At 44.2% G+C, this 18,162-nt stretch overlaps 1 protein-coding gene across 1 annotated transcript; it reads left to right on the top strand.

The window, feature by feature from the left end:
- Positions 1–1,858: 1,858 nt before the first annotated feature.
- Positions 1,859–12,788, top strand: LOC311148166 (vasopressin V2 receptor-like; the record flags this gene model as incomplete). Its single annotated transcript, XM_084185054.1, has 4 exons — positions 1,859–2,026; positions 6,284–6,427; positions 6,650–7,160; positions 12,589–12,788. Coding segments are annotated over 4 exons (1,023 nt in total), but the record flags the coding sequence as incomplete, so codon positions are not given.
- Between the last annotated feature and the right edge of the window lie 5,374 nt (positions 12,789–18,162).

The following is an 18,162-nucleotide window of genomic DNA, read 5'->3' as shown; positions in this document are numbered from 1 at the left end:
CATCAGGTAGTACCTCAGTATAGGCTACATCAGGTAGTACCTCAGTATAGGCTACATCAGGTAGTACCTCAGTATAGCCTACATCAGGTAGTACCTCAGTATAGCCTACATCAGGTAGTACCTCAGTATAGCCTACATCAGGTAGTACCTCAGTATAGGCTACATCAGGTAGTACCTCAGTATAGCCTACATCAGGTAGTACCTCAGTATAGCCTACATCAGGTAGTACCTCAGTATAGCCTACATCAGGTAGTACCTCAGTATAGCCTACATCAGGTAGTACCTCAGTATAGGCTACATCAGGTAGTACCTCAGTATAGCCTACATCAGGTAGTACCTCAGTATAGGCTACATCAGGTGTGCACCAATATAGATGACATGCTAGCTCATTGTCTTTTGCTTTTTTGCATATTTATGTGAATATTGATGTGTACTGTATATTGTTGTGTATATTGATGTGTGTAGTGTATATTGATGTGTTTGATGTGCATTGATGGATATACAGGGCTGATCTGTGAAAGAGACCTTGATCTCATCATGACTCCCTGTTAACATAAAGGTTAAATAAAAGTCTCAATGGGACATTTCTGCCCAGACTACAGGGCCTAAAGTCAAATTCAAGATGTTCCCCTTTTAGGCGTAATTTTTGTATCATGAGTTCAGTGGAAATTTCCTAGACATTGTGGTCTCCTGTTTTGTTAGTTGTGAAGGACATTTGTTTTGTTTTGACTCTTTCACCCCTCCCTCCTCCCTCCTCTCCATCTATCCCTCCCTCCTTCCATCCTCCCACCTTCTCCCTTCTCCCTTCTCCCTTCTCCCTTCTCCCTTCTCCCTTCTCCCTTCTCCCTTCTCCCTCTCCCTCTCCCTCCTTCTCCCTCTCCCTTCTCCCTCTCCCTTCTCCCTCTCCCTTCTCCCTATCCCTTCTCCTTCTCCCTCTCCTCCCTCTCCCTCTTCCTTCTTCCTTCTCCCTCTCCCTCCTTCTCCCTCTCCCTCCTTCTCCCTCTCCCTCTCCCTTCTCCCTTCTCCCTCTCCCTTCTCCCTCTCCTCCCTCTCCCTTCTTCCTTCTCCCTCTCCCTCCTTCTCCCTCTCCCTCTCCCTCTCCCTTCTCCCTTCTCCCTTCTCCCTTCTCCCTCTCCCTTCTCCCTCTCCCTTCTCCCTCTCCTCCCTCTCCCTTCTTCCTTCTCCCTCTCCCTCCTTCTCCCTCTCCCTCTCCCTTCTCCCTTCTCCCTTCTCCCTCCTTCTCCCTCCTTCTCCCTCTCCCTTCTCCCTTTCCCTTCTCCCTCTCCTCCCTCTCCCTTCTTCCTTCTCCCTCTCCCTCCTTCTCCCTCTCCCTCTCCCTTCTCCCTTCTCCCTTCTCCCTCTCCCTTCTCCCTCTCCCTTCTCCCTCTCCTCCCTCTCCTCCCTCTCCCTTCCTTCTCCCTCTCCCTCCTTCTCCTTCTCCTTCTCCCTCTCCCTCTCCCTTCTCCCTTCTCCCTTCTCCCTCTCCCTTCTCCCTCTCCCTTCTCCCTCTCCCTTCTCCCTCTCCTCCCTCTCCCTTTTTCCTTCTCCCTCTCCCTCCCTCTCCCTTCTCCCTTCTTCCCTCTCCCTCTCCCTCCTCCCTCTCCCTCCTCCCTTCCTCCCTCTCCCTCCTCCCTTCTTCCCTCTCCCTCTCCCTCTCCCTCTCCCTCTCCCTCTCCCTCTCCCTCTCCCTCTCCCTCTCCCTCTCCCTCCTCCCTCCTCCCTCCTCCTCTCCCTCTCCCTCTCCCTCTCCCTCTCCCTCTCCCTCTCCCTCTCCCTCTCCCTCTCCCTCTCCCTCTCCCTCTCCCTCTCCCTCCTCCCTCCTCCCTCTCCCTCCTCCCTCTCCCTCCTCCCTTCTTCCCTCTCCCTCTCCCTCCCTCAGTTCTTCATCTTCTGGAGGTCTGAGGTTTCTCCAGGAGAGTTTGAGTGCTGGGGTCACTTCGCTGAGCCGTGGGGGCTCAAGGCCTACGTCACCTGGATGACCATAGCAGTGTTCTTACTGCCAGCACTAATCATCACCATCTGCCAGGTACTGTGTACTACTTAAAAACAGACACATGCACACACACATACACACACACACTGCCAGCCTTAATCATCATTGTCTGCCAGGTACGACAACAAGTACACAACACAGTGTGATAGAACAAACCAAGAATAGAAATCCGTCCTTTGCCTTTTTCCCAAGACCCCCAGACACATATATACACACACACATTAGGACGCGCAGCGTCAGCCGCGGTGCAATGCTCCTGGAGGGTTCCTTGTTAACGGCACAACGGCAGTTGTTCGTACCTGGGATCAGAGACCAGCAGCCCTCTTGTTTCATTATCGCGTCTTAAACTGTGTCCCAAATGGCACCCTATTCCTTATATAGTGCACTATATCAGAGGAGGCTGGTGAGGGGAGCTATAAGAGGAAGGACACATCGTAATGGCTGGAATGGAATCAATGGAATGGTACCAAACACATCAAACAAATGGAAACATTGATTTAATTCCAGCCATTACATTGAGCCAGTCCTCCTATAGCTCCTCCCACCAGCCTCCTCTGCACTACATAGGGAATAAAGTCCTCTAGGCTACCTGCCATCCCCGAGACAATAAAATACACAGAATCCAAAAACTGAAGCATGTCAAGCATGAATAAAGCGTGTTCTGTTTTGATGGAGCGGTATTTGGCAGGCATTGTCCAATACGCCCTGGGGGGTCAGTTCTATCAGATCAGACTGGACAGGCTCGGTGGCTGGTGTTATGTAGCTTCCCGTGGGAGATAGAAACATTCTAGGCTGCCTCCAACTGGTCCAGTCAGAATCAGAGAGAGAGAGGGCTGGCTGCTCTATTTAAGGAAAGATATTCCCAGGGTCTAGCTATTTGCTGTTCCCCCTGGCCTAATTAGCACAGCCCACTGTAGACCCACTGCTGTGTGGCCAGCCTGTCAGGACACTACCCACCATGAGGTACCCCACAGGGAACCAGAATATCAGACAAATGAACCAGATCCCAGCCAAAGATTAGGGACATTGAATTAATTTGTGTTTCATATCAAGTGCAGAACTGGGTTCAAATACATTTACATTTAAGTCATTACGCAGACGCTCTTATCCAGAGCGACTTACAGTTAGTGAGCGCATACATTATAATTTTATATTTTTTTCATACTGGCCCCCCATGGGAATCGAACCCACAACCCTGGCGTTGCAAACGCCATGCTCTACCAACTGAGCTACATCCCTGCCGGCCATTCCCTCCCCTACCCTGGACGACGCTGGGCCAATTGTGCGCCAAATATATTATTTGTGTTTGATTTACCCTGCCTGGAGTTCCCCAGATGGGCAGGTTTGTCATTTTGGGACTATTCTATTGGTTCCATTGTGCCAGGCAAGCAAAATCAAGCTCAGCTACAACATTTGAAATTATTTCAAATAGTAGTTGAACCCAGGTCTGATCAAATTATGTCCTTCTTAACGTGGTTTGGCAGGACATTGTTCTATGACCCAGTTTCTCCTGACCTGCTGGAGTCATGTGCTTTTTCCGGAAACAGAATCTAGGACTTAATTGAGTTAAAAAGGACAATAAGTCTGAGTTTGGTGTCTGTGTTGGGATGATTGGGTTTAGGAGTCTGTTCCAAAATATTTTTTTATTGTCTACGGGATTTCTTTCTATTAGTTTTAACTAAACTGAATAAAAAATATACAGTGCCTTGCAAAAGTATTCATCCTCGTTGGCGTTTTTCCTATTTTGTTGCATTACAACCTGTAATTTAAATGCATTTGTATTTGTATTTCATGTAATGGACATACACAAAATAGTCCAAACTGGTGAAGTGAAATGAAAATAATTACTTGTTTAAAAAAATTCTAAAAAATAAATCACGGAAAAGTGGTACGTGCCTATGTATCACCCCCTTTGCTATGAAGCCCCTAAATAAGATCTGGTGCAACCAATTACCTTCAGAAGTCACATAATTAGTTAAATAAAGTCCACCTGCGTGCAATCTAAGTGTCACATGATCTGTCATATGATCTCAGTATATATACACCTGTTCTGAAAGGCCCCAGAGTCTGCAACACCACTAAGCAAGGGGCACCACCAAGCAAGCGGCACCATGAAGACCAAGGAACTCTCCAAACAGGTCAGGGACAAAGTTGTGGAGATGTACAGATCAGGGTTGGGTTATAAAGAAATATCTGAAACTTTGAACCTCCCACGGCGCACCATTAAATCCATTATTAAAAAATGGAAAGAATATGGCACCACAATAAACCTGCCAAGAGAGGGCCGCCCACCAAAACTCATGGACCAGGCAAGGAGGTCATTAACCAGAGAGGCAACAAAGAGACCAAAGATAACCCTGAAGGAGCTGCAAAGCTCCACAGCGGAGATTGGAGTATCTGCCCATAGGACCACTTTAAGCTGTACACTCCACAGAGCTGGGCTTTACGGAAGAGTGGCCAGAAAAAAGCCTTTGCTTAAAGAAAAAAATAAGCAAACACGTTTGGTGTTCGTCAAAAGGCATGTGGAAGACTCCCCAAACATATGGAAGAAGGTACTCTTGGTCAGATAAGACTAAAATTGAGCTTTTTGGCCATCAAGGAAAACACTATGTCTGGTGCAAAGCCAACACCTCTCATATCACCCCGAGAACACCATCCCCACAGTGAAGCATGGTGGTAGCAGCATCATGCTGTGGGGATATTTTTCATCGGCAGGGACTGGGAAACTGGTCAGAATTGAAGGAATGATGGATGGCGCTAAATACAGGGAAATTCTTGAGGGAAACCTGTTTCAGTCTTCCAGAGATTTGAGACTGGGACAGAGGCTCACCTTCCAGCAGGACAATGACCCTAAGCATACTGCTAACATACTGGTTTAAGGGGAAACATTTAAATGTCTTGGAATGGCCTAATCAAAGCCCAGACCTCAATCCAATTGAGAATCTGTGGTATGAGTTAAAGATTGCTGTACACCAGCCGAACCCATCCAACTTGGTGGAGCTGGAGCAGTTTTGCCTTGAAGAATAGGCACAAATCCCAGTGGCTAGGTGTGCCAAGCTTATAGAGACATACCCCAAGAGACTTGCAGCTGTAATTGCTGCAAAAGGTGGCTCTACAAAGTATTGACTTTGGGGGGGGGGGGGGGGGGTGAATAGTTATGTATGCTCAAGTTTTCTGTTTTTTTGTCTTATTTCTTGTTTGTTTCACAAGAAATAACATTTTGCATCTTCAAAGTGGTAGGCATGTTGTGTAAATCAAATGATACAAACCCCCCAAAAATCCATTTTAATTCCAGGTTGTAAGGCAACAAAATAGGAAAACTGCCAAGGGGGGTGATTACTTTCGTAAGCCACTGTAAATGCAACATGCAACAATTTCAACGATTTTACTGAGTTACGGGCTCATATACTGAAATCAGTCAATTGAAATAATTTAATTAGGCCCTACTCTATGGATTTCACATGACTGGGCAGGGCGCAGCCATGAGTGGGTCTGGGAGGGCATAGGCCGACCCATTTGGGAGCCAGGCCCACCCACTGGGGAGCCAGGCCCAGCCAATCAAAATTAGTTTTTCCCCACAAAAGGGCTTTATTACAGACAGAAATACTCCTCAGTTTCATCAGCTGTCCGGTTAACTGGTCTCAGACGATCCCACAGGTGAAGAAGCCTGAAGTGGAGGTCCTGGGCTGGCGTGGTTACACGTGGTCTGCGGTTGTGAGGCCGTTGGACGTACTACCAAATTCTCTAAAATGAAGTTGGAGGCGGCTTATGGTAGAGAAACCAACATTCAATTATCTGGCAACAGCTCTGGTGGACATTCCTGCAGTTAGCATGCCAATTGCACACTCCCTCAAAACTTGAGACATCTGTGGCATTGTGTTGCGTGACAAAACTGCACATTTTAGTGTGGCCTTTTATTGTCCCCAGCACAAGGTGCACCTGTGTAATGATCATGCTGTTTAATCAGCTTCTTGATATACCATACCTGTCAGGTGGATGGATTACCTTGACAAAGGAGAAAATGCTCACTAACAGGGATGTAAACAAATGTGTGCACAAATGTTGAGAGAAATAAGCTTTTTGTGTGTAAGGAACATTCCTGGGATCTTTTATTTCAGCTCATGAAACATGGGAACATCACTTTACATGTTGCGTTTATATTTTTATTCAGTATATTTTGTTCTATTACATTTACATATTATGTTATTTTAGTATCTAGCTAAATAAATTAGACACATTTATTAATTAATTAATTCATTAATTCATTCATCTATTTCTTTCTCATTCCAGATCCGGATTTTCAGAGAGATTCACAACAACATCTATCTGAAGTCAGAGAGGGTGGTGTCAGCAGAGCTCAAGAAGAACAACGCTGTCATCTTCCACTTCCACAGAGTCAAAAAGGAGGATAGCAGAACGACAAGGGAACGGGGGAGAGGAGGAGGAGGAGGAGGAGGAGGAGGAGAAGGGGGGAGAGGCGGGAGAGGAGTAGAAGGAGGAGGGGGCGGAGGTGGGAGAGGAGTAGGCGGAGAAAGAGGGGGCGAAGGGGGCAGAGGAGGAGGGGGGAGAGGAGTAGGAGAAGGACAGCTTCTAAAGACTATGAACAACAACCCCTCCAGCTCTCTCTGTACCCCTCTCTCCCCCCTCTCCCCCCAGTCTACAGCTGTCCCCCCATCAGACTGTTATGACTACTTGTCCCCCTGCCCACAGTGCAGCAGCTGTCACAACGACCACACAGCAGCAGTAGCAGCACAGCCAATCCCCTTCAACACCCCAGATAACCTCCCCCTCCCCTCCAGCCCCGGCCTTAGTGACCGGAGGGCCTCCAGTACAGCTGTAGTTCCCCCATCATATGGCTCCCATGGCCCAGTCCCCTCTGGTGGATGTGGCGGTGGTTCAGTGCCTCCTAACAATGGCGGCTGCTACTGCCATGAGTCCTACACCTCCTACGAGCTCCCCTCCTCCGCCCGGCGTGTCTCCTCTCCACTCCCCTCCCTGGAGTACCCTCCCCCACCCCCCCTGGCCCTGACGCCCCCCTCCATCTCCAAGGCCATGTCTAAGACGGTGAGGATGACTCTGGTGATAGTGTTGGTGTACACAGTCTGCTGGTCCCCCTTCTTCATCGTCCAGCTGTGGGCTGCCTGGGACCCCAACCCTCCAGACCAAGGTAATAGGTCCAAGACGCACACACGAACGCACATACAAGGGCTGTGGCGGTCATGACATTTTGTCAGCCGGTGATTGTCAAGCAAATCATTGGCGGTGTCACGTAATTGACCATTAAGTAACAAACACATTTAGCATCTCCTGGCTTCCACACATAGCCTACAAGCCACTGATTCAGACCTTTGGAACATCCACATTTAAAAAAGTATAATAAATCCCTTTAATATAGCCTACACAATCACAATAAATCCATTATTTATTTTAGACAGGCCTAAAGAAACATGATATGAAGATGTTGTATATTTCAGAAGAACAGAATAGCATACTCTGAGTTGTCCTTATGTTAGGCCCTGATCTGGCTATGCCATATGGCTGTGGGCTACACTGGTTCATTTAGCAGACAAGATTTGCTTAGAATTCCCTGGCATTATTTTATATTATTTTATAGTTTGAAGAAACCAATTGAACATAGCTGTATAAAATAGACAGGGTATTTTCTCCAAACGATTTGAGGGAGTGCACACATGCAGCTATTCTGTGTTGAGCAGTTAACAAAGAAACAGGTCCTCCTATATGCTTAATTTATAGTTATTTATGCAACTTTAGTTGTGATACATACGTTGGGCTATATGTTTTGATTTTTAATACGTTCTAAGGCTGCATGATGCGACTATAAGGATGATTTGAAAAAAGTCACATGAAAGGCTTTGTTTCTTGCGCAGACTGCATACACTTCATCAGTCTCTCATACACAATTTGACAAGCACTTGATAATGCCTCGAATTTCCCGGTGGCATCTCCCTTGTGTGGCTGTAATGCCCCTAAAAAGAATCCATGCCTTTTGCGGCCAGTGGCCGTTGTGCCCTGGGCTGAATATAATAATTATAATTCCCTTCTCCCGGCTGCGTGCTCCGAAGCACCGCTCACTCACATGACTCTCTCAGATATCTCAATTCTTATTAGCCAATGCCAGTCACGTGATTGGGTCCTTCTCACTGTCCACATTTACTTTTCGTCAGCCAACAAGGTGAGTAAGCCTAACGAACAGCAAAAGCACTAGTCTATGTTAATCTACTTTCCCCCATAGTATAAAAGTTGACCTATTCTATTGGTCAACTTGTCCTTCTGTGTGAGAAATAAATATTCCAAACAGTCTGGGACAGTTGCGGAATGCGATAGATCCCAAATTAATACAACCACTTGCGTCAAAAAAACGTTTAAAAGCAATGAGGCTGATGCAACAGATCAGAACGTTTAGCTTAAAATGTTGATAAAATATTAGGCTATTTCTTCACATTATAAGTGCAGCAATGTGCACACGGCAGTAGGCTATAAGCGCGAATGTTCCAAAATGCAATCAATTAGTGGAAAAACACATTTCTTAAAAGTGATCACAAATGCGATTATGCATTTTTATGGTGAAAATTATCTTGGTCCCCCTGCTCAAGAAAGCACATATACAGGCCCGTCTGAAGTTTGCCAATGAAAATCTGAATTATTCAGAGGAGAACTGGGTAAAAGTGTTGTGGTCAGATGAGACCAAAATGGAGCTCTTTGGCATCAACTCAACTCGCCGTGTTTGGAGGAGGAGGAATGCTGCCTATGACCCCAAGAACACCTTCCCCACCGTCAAATATGGAGGTGGAAACATCATGCTTTGGGGGTGTTTTTCTGCTAAGGGTACAGGACAACTTCACCGCATCAAAGGGACGATGGACGGGGCCATGTACCGTCAAATCTTGGGTGACAACCTCCTTCCCTCAGCTAGGGCATTGAAACTGGGTCGTGGATGGGTATTCCAGCATGACAATGACCCAAAACACACGGCCAAGGTAACAAAGGAGTGGCTCAAGAAGAAGCATATTTACGTCCTGGAGTGGCCTAGCCAGTCTCCAGACCTTAATCCCATAGAAAATCTGTGGAGGGAGCTGAAGGTTCGAGTTGCCAAACGTCAGCCTCGAAACCTTAATGACTTGGAGAAGATCTGCAAAGAGGAGTGGGACAAAAATCCCTCCTGAGATGTGTGCAAACCTGGTGGCCAACTACAAGAAACGTCTGACCTCTGTGATTGTCAACAAGGGTTTTGCCACCAAGTACTAAGTCATGTTTTGCAGAGGGGTCAAATACTTATTTCCCTCATTAAAATGCAAATCAATTTATAACATTTTCGACATGCGTTTTTCTGGATTTTTTTGTTGTTATTCTGTTTCTCACTGTTCAAATAAACCTACCATTAAAAAATGATAGAATGATAATTTCTTTGTCAGTGGGCAAACGTACAAAATCAGCAGGGGATCAAATACTTTTTTCCCTCACTGTAGTAGGCCTAGCCTTTAGAAAACGAATGGGATCCTCCTCTTTTTAATAGAGGCCATCAAATCTCTGTTTTCTCACGCAATTGCATAGCCTATAGAAGTGTTGCGCAACATGAACTCATAGGCTCTCATGAAGTGTTTGATTTGATTTTCGATTACATTTGCATTGATTTCAGAGTGATTAGAGGGACAATAGTGTGCTGAGTACCAGGCAGTTAGCAAGTTTGGCAGGCTACTAATGACCATCCGCAGCATCAAAGCTTGGAGAAGCCTAGTTACCGTGACTAAACGGTCACGCGGAATTTGACTGCCTTCATGACTTGTGACCACCGGTGTGTCTGTAATACGGTCAATGTAACAGCCCTACACATACACACGCACACACACAGAAACACGCATGCACATAGCACGCACATAAACACACACACAAAAACACACAAATACACACACTAAGCACACTGTGTATGTCCAAAACCACCCTGGAGTTTGCCTTAGTTTTCCATACAGAGTGAATTTGATTCCTTTCAACTCAGTGCCCCTAGCCCCCAAGTCAAAATCTAATTTTAATTTTGGGAATAAATCTACTGTGCATATAATATTTGAGTAATTGAGGTCCTAATAAATATATATTCTCTTCATATCCAGAAACATGGAGGCTGGTGGGAGGACGTCTCATAATAATATAAAACGCATGAAAACCAAGTGTTTGATCGGTTAAACCGTTCCATTTATTCCTTCCTCCGATTCACTGATTTAGAACTATTATTTACGTAACGCCACCGTAACATAACTCTGTCAAGTGTTGGAGCGAAAGCCTATATTGTTGTCCCAGTTTGGCAGTGTATGGTAAAGCAGGCAGAGCAAAGTAATAAGCCCAAGTCGTTACTGACAGTACAGCTGCCTTCCAACTTCTAAACTCTGGGTTAGTTTTTTCTTCTCTCATCTGAAGCGGAGAACACAGGACATATCTGTGTCAGTAAATAACCTGTTTTCATCCCCTGCTGCCCTCACACACCAGCCAGGTGTTGACATTTCATCAACAATAGCCTCTGCCAACAGCTCGCATACAGAGTTCAACACAAACACATGAATAGACACACACAAACACACACACACACACACACACACAGGAATTAAGTCGCGCACACACACACATGCACGCATACATACACACACATACGTCACATTGATTGTTATTAGCTGTGTAGTCTGTAGTCAATCCCCAGATCCTCTTTGTCTTCCTGAACTGGCAATAGTAGAGAGGGAAGAGGTCAGTGCAGAGTGTCCTAGAGAGGGAGGAGGTCAGTGCAGAGAGGGAGGAGGTCAGTGCAGAGAGGGAGGAGGTCAGTGCAGAGTGTCCTAGAGAGGGAGGAGGTCAGTGCAGAGAGGGAAGAGGTCAGTGCAGAGTGTCCTAGAGAGGGAGGAGGTCAGTGCAGAGAGGGAGGAGGTCAATGCAGAGAGGGAGGAGGTCAGTGCAGAGTGTCCTAGAGAGGGAGGAGGTCAGTGCAGAGAGGGAAGAGGTCAGTGCAGAGAGGGAGGAGGTCAGTGCAGAGTGTCCTAGAGAGGGAGGAGGTCAGTGCAGAGAGGGAGGAGGTCAATACAGAGAGGGAGGAGGTCAGTGCAGAGTGTCCTAGAGAGGGAGGAGGTCAGTGCAGAGAGGGAAGAGGTCAGTTCAGAGAGGGAGGAGGTCAGTGCAGAGTGTCCTAGAGAGGACGGAGGTCAGTGAAGATTGTCCTACTTATTACATAAAAACTGCATATCAGAAGTTCGAAGTAGCCAAATGAAATAGGTAATGTTTCCAGGTTTTTGTCCCAGAAGGACATTTACAGGACGTGTAATAGAGCCAGAGAGAAATCAAACTAAACTGGGGAATCGTAAACAGTTAGTTTCCATACTGAATACTGGTACTGTTACGAATTCATTTCTCTCTGTTGTTCCCAAAGAGAAGGGGGGTTCATTACCTTTACCTCTCTATTGTTGCGTCCCAAATGGTACAACTCGTCGATCCTTGTCACGGATGGGCTATTGAAGCAGACGACTGGAGATATATTCAATGTCTGATTTGTTATTGTTACCCATCTAATAATCCCTTCCCTTATGAGGCTTTCAAAAGCTCCCTGGTCTTTGTTGTTGAATCTGTGCTTGAAATTCAATACTTGATAATAATAATAATATAATAATAATATGCCATTTAGCAGATGCTTTTCTGAGGGACCTTACAGATGTTGTATGTGTGGGGGACAGAGGAAGGGGTAGTTATTCAAAAATCATGTCAACCTCTATTATTTCACACAGGATGAGTCCATACAACTTATGTGATTGAAATTTTACTTCTGAACTATACTGAACAAAAATATAAACGCAACATGCATCAATTTCAATGATTTTTCTGAGTTACAGTTCATATAAGGAAATCAGGTAATTTAAATTAATTAATTAGGCCCTAATCTATGGATTTCACATGACTGCGCAGGGGCCCACCCACTTTGGAGTCAGGCACAGCCAATCAGAATGAGTTTGTCCCCACAAAAGGGATTTATTACAGACAGAAATACTCCTCAGCACATTTTAGAGTGGCCTTTTATTGTCCCCAGCACAAGGTGCACCTGTGTAATGATCATGCTGTTTAATCAGCTTCTTGATATGCCACACCTGTCAGGTGGATGGATTATTTTGGCAAAGGAGAAAATGCTCACTAACAGGGATGTAAACAAACATGTTTACAAAATTTGAGCGAAATAAGCTTTTTGTGCAAATGGAAAACTTCTGGGATCTTTTATTTCAGCTATTTACATGTTGCGTTTATATTTTTGTTCAGTGTAATTTAGGCTTGCCTAAACAAGGGGGTGAATACTTATGCAATGACTATATTTTAGTTATTTCATTTCTATTAATTTGTACATATGTGTAGAGTTTTCTTTGCACTTTGACATTATGGAGTATTTTGTGTAGATCAATGACAAACAATCACAATTAAATTCAGTCAACCCGACTTTGTAACACAACAATATGTGAAAAAAGGGGTGTAGACTTTCTATAGGCACTGTACAGTATGTGCCTTTGTCTTGCTGTGTGTGTGTGTCTTTGCGTCATGTGTTCTCTCTCTCTCTGCAGGCGTGGCGTTCACTATCCTGATGCTGCTGGCCAGTCTGAACTCATGTACCAACCCCTGGATCTACACCTTCTTCAGCAGCTCTGTATCCAGGGAGCTGCAGTCCCTGCTGCACTGCAGACCCAGAGCCTCCCGCAGGGGCTCCATTCCTGACGACTCCACCACCACACACACCTCCACCACCAAGGACAGTCTCTACTGACACACACATGTATATACACACGTGCAGATATATAGAAAAGCACAAAATACACACACACACACACACACACACACACACACACACACACACACACACACACACACACACACACACACGTGCAGATATATAGAAAAGCACAAAATACACACACACACACACACACACACACACACACACACACACACACGTGCAGATATATAGAAAAGCACAAAATACACACACACACACACACACACACACACACACACACACACACACACACACACACACACACACACACACACACACACACCACCACCTCCACTGCCGCCGGCACCTTAGACTAGAGGACAGCCCGCACTGACCTCCAGGCAGCGAACACATTTCCCCCAACACGGAAACAAGGACAGCTGTGTTATGACCGGGAAGGAAGGACCCCTATGAAACATCACCTGTCCCCTCTGTCTCCTCACCCGTTCACCGAGGAGGTTGTTATTTAACCAGAGGACAAACGTGAGTGAAGACATCAACACTATGTCATGGAATACAGACCTATACAGCATGGAATAGGAACGCACTGCACATCGATTCATTTGAGGCAACTGTCTCTGCATCTCTGTCTCCGTCTAAACAGAATAGTACAATTATAGTAGTAATGTGATTCCCTTCACAGCTAATCACTTCACCCCACGCAAGAGAACAGGAGGGATGGATATTACTGCATGCCTAACGTACAAAGCAGCGCATAAGCTCACTACGGCTATGCAGAGAGAGAGAGAGCGAGAGAGCGAGAGAGAGAGAGGACCTTTCTTGGAAGGAGAACAAACAGAGGATGACTTGGACTCTGAGAGCAATCCTTCGAGAACGGTCGGAAGAGTGAAAGCTAACATTATGGATAAACTTCAGTAAATCAAAACAAAATGGATTATAAATGCATGCCTGGGGTGGAATTCAGAATTCAGCAACTCAAGTTTCAAGAAAAGAAAGAAAGAAAGAACAATGGTGACTTGTGAAAGGCTGGGGAAGAGAGGAGAAACACTCAACGATGCGGTAACATCAGACCTAGAGAGGGATCTGAATAAATACTCTGGATAAACACTAGACACATGAGAGCATGTTAGAAGAGAGAGAGAGAGAGAGAGAGAGAGAGAGAGAGAGAGAGAGAGAGAGAGAGAGAGAGAGAGAGAGAGAGAGAGAGAGAGAGAGAGAGGAGTGAATTAAGTTAACAGGCCAAGGCTTCATCAATAAGCTGTTATGTGATTATATTTCATACAGATATACAGTACTTGTTAGAAGTGCAACACCACTCTCATGTCTGAGTGTCATGTGTATAACTCATAAACACAAGGAAACGTGACTTTTCACACACTGAGGTGCACAACAACAAATGAACTTCTGTAAATAACATGAAAAGATATGAGAAGAAAGATATCACATTGCTAATATGCAGTGATGACCATATCTTGGATATATGGTGTCAAGTGCACACACAAGTAATAACACAGTGTATAAAATAAATACAATTATTGATCGCACGCAGACCACACAACAAAGGAAACTACAAATATCACTTTTTGCGACAGCACACACCAATGTATGACCATTCCATTTAAATCGATTAAAAATGGTATAATATATTTATTTAAAGTATGGCAGAGGAACAGTACGATCACTAGTATTTATAGATTGTGTAAGAGATTATGATGAATGTATGTACGATATTTATCCAATAATTGTAAAAGCTCCAACAGAAATGTATTTGAGAAAAGTGATACAGAACAAAAAAAGACGATATACCAAATATTTTTATACTACAATATCTAAATTTACATAGGAAACAAAGAATAGTCACATATTCAGGTCTTACGCACAGTAACAATGCAGAGAAGATGAATTTAGTACACTTTAGTAGGCCTAAGATGAGTTGTATTGTTTAAATATAGAATGAGAGCATCAAATCCAATTTTATTTGTCACATGCGCCAAATACAACAGGTGTAGACTTTACCGTGAAATGCTTACTTACAAGCCCTTAACCAACAATGCAGTTGTAAGAAAATAGAGTTAAGAAAATATTTACTAAATAAACTAAAGTAAAAGAAAATAACAAAAGTAATGCTTTGTGTATTATGGTGAAACTATCATTCCGTTGATATCAGGATCCAAATTAGCCTGGTCTCAGATCTGTTTGTGCTGCTTTGCCGACAGCTATGGTCATTGTCATGGCAAGGCAGACCAAACAGATCTGGGGCCAGTCTAGATCCAAGTCACTCACAGCCAAGCAAAGTGCCTCTATTTTTGTAGCAGCAATGTAAAATATAGTAGGGGCCTTCCTTCCTAGAATTATATAATACTGTATTTACTGTAGTAGAGGGGCCTTCCTTCCTAGGACAATATAATACTGTGTTTACTGTAGTAGAGGGGCCTCCCTCTGTTTCAGGATTAATCTAACCAGGTTATTATTAGGCAGACAGACGAACCACAAAGAGCAGGGATCAGTTTAATATTACGTCAGACCTCGAGTCATGCTATATGTTCCAGATATGTTTATATCTCTTATTTATTCTACGTCTAAACAAACGAGAAATTTAAATATTTGAGTTCACGTTGTTACTACCTTATGTTGATGTATGTACAGATGTATGTATGTTTTTGTTATATTTTCCATTCCCTTACTTATAATACACTGCATAGGTCCTTAAACTGCATGACATGCTTATGACGACAATAATGTTTTATAAGATCATTATTACTACGTACACTGAGTATACCAAACATTAGGAAACCTTCCTAATATTGAGCCCCCCCCCCCCCCCAGCCTCAATTCGTTGGGGCCTGGACTCTACAAGGTGTCGAAAGTTAATTGCAGTTCTTGACATAAACCGGTGCGCCTGCTACCTACTACCATACAAAGACACTGAAATATTTTGTCTTGCCCATTCACCCTCTGAATGGCACACATACACAATCCTTGTCTCAAGGCTTAAAAATCATTCTTTAAACCTGTCTCCTCCCCTTCATCTACACTGATTGAAGTGGATTTAACAAGTGACATCAATAAGGTATCATAGCTTTCACCTGGATTCACCTGGTCAGTCTACGTCATGGAAAAAGCGGGTGTTCATAATGTTTTGTACACTCAGTGTACGTACACGTTGTATCTTTATGTGTGTATAAAATTAAATCCATATTTCAATGTGTCTACCGATTTCAAATCAGACTTTGACCAGTGTGGTTTGTGTGACCAGACGGTATAAAGTAAAGGAACAGGCATCAGTCCAGTAGACTGATGGTCACGGTGGCTCAACATTATATCCTTTTCACACTACTGAGCCAAGCCAAGCCAAGCAGAACCATAGTTTTCCAGTCTGGTTACGCATTATCCACCATTGTTGCGGTAACCTTGAAGGAATGATGTGATAACGAAATATCCGAGCCAGTGTCAAAAAAGGGTAATACACTTCTGTGGGTTCTCTTCTCTTTCGGAACAGAGATGATCTTTATCTGTCCAGGACACTCTCTAGCCTAGCTTTCATATCTTTTCAATCCGTTACAGCTACGTTCACTAGGAATAACATGGTCACACAGCTATGTTCTCTAGGAATAACATGGTCACACAGTTATGTTCACAAGGAATAACATTTTACATTTACATTTTAGTCATTCAGCAGACGCTCTTATCCAGAGCGACTTACAGTTAGTGAGTGTATACATTATTTATTTATTTTATTTGTAGTCTTTTATTTTTTATTATTATTATTTTTTTTATTAATACTGGCCCCCCGTGGGAATCGAACCCACAACCCTGGCGTTGCAAACGCCATGCTCTACCAACTGAGCTACATCCCTGCCGGCCATTCACTCCCCTACCCCCTACGACGCTGGGCCAATTGTGCGCCGCCAATGGGTCTCCCGGGCGCGGCCGGCTACGACAGAGCATGGTCACACAGCTATATTATCTAGGAATAACATGGTCACACAGCTATATTCTCTAGAAATAACATGGTCACACAGCTATTTTCTCTAGGAATAACATGGTCACACAGCTATATTCTCTAGGAATAACATGGTCACACAGCTATTTTCTCTAGGAATAACATGGTCACACAGCTATGTTCTCTAGGAATAACATGGTCACACAGCTACGTTCTCTAGGAATAACATGGTCACACAGCTATGTTCTCTAGGAATAACATGGTCACACAGCTACATTCTGTAGGAATAACATGGTCACACAGCTACGTTCTCTAGGAATAACATGGTCACACAGCTACGTTCTCTAGGAATAACATGGTCACACAGCTATGTTCTCTAGGAATAACATGGTAACACAGCTATGTTCTCTAGGAATAACATGGTCACACAGCTACATTCTCTATGAATAACATGGTCACACAGCTATATTCTCTAGGAATAACATGGTCACACAGCTATATTCTCTAGGAATAACATGGTCACACAGCTATTTTCTCTAGGAATAACATGGTCACACAGCTACATTCTCTAGGAATAACATGGTCACACAGCTACATTCTCTAGGAATAATATGGTCACACAGCTATATTCTCTAGGAATAACATGGTCACACAGCTATTTTCTATAGGAATAACATGGTCACACAGCTACATTCTCTAGGAATAACATGGTCACACAGCTACATTCTCTAGGAATAACATGGTCACACAGCTACAGGTATGTTCTCTAGGAATAACATGGTCACACAGCTACGTTCTCTGGGAATAACATGGTAATGTCCTCTGGCAGCAACAAACAAACACATTTCTGTTAACAAACGAAGTGGATTGTTGTTGTTGTTTATTGTTGTTGTTTAGAGCTTTAAGGGACCCGGGACATTTTATGTTGAGAATGTTTTTTATGCCTCTTATCCATTCAATTTGTACAGATGCATGAACCAAGCAAAATACGTTTTCAAGGTGGCTAAGCGTGTCCATCTGTGGCACAACCACAACTAAAGACTTCATAAGAGGATGGGATGAAAAACACAAACAAGATTTCCTCAAGAATTACAACATCATTCCTAGAAATATTTCCTTCTTTTCTATTGCAGGGGCAGTCTTGCGTCTCAGACTTGCCTGCCCGGGGACGAGCATGACACACCAATGGCTGTTATAATCTTGAATGCTGTCAGAGGACCTTTATAGATGGCAGTCAGAGCAGGACCAGTGGTCATTTGCAATCTGCCAGGTGCTCAGCTCAGAGCTCCGGCTGTGTCCATATGACAGACCTGGGTTCAACATTTTCTTATTACTTTAAGCGTCTGCTTTGGCCTGCCTGGAGTCCCAGATCGACAAGGTTTGCAGTTATGGGACTATTCTATTGGCCCGTTAAGTCAGCCAAGCTCAATCAAGCACAGATAAAGGCATTTTAAATTATTT

Source organism: Coregonus lavaretus (assembly GCF_964263955.1).
Source record: "Coregonus lavaretus genome assembly, chromosome: 20".
Taxonomy (NCBI): domain Eukaryota; kingdom Metazoa; phylum Chordata; class Actinopteri; order Salmoniformes; family Salmonidae; genus Coregonus; species Coregonus lavaretus.
Note: the sequence above shows the minus strand (reverse complement) of the source record. Positions and strands in the feature narration are given on the sequence as shown.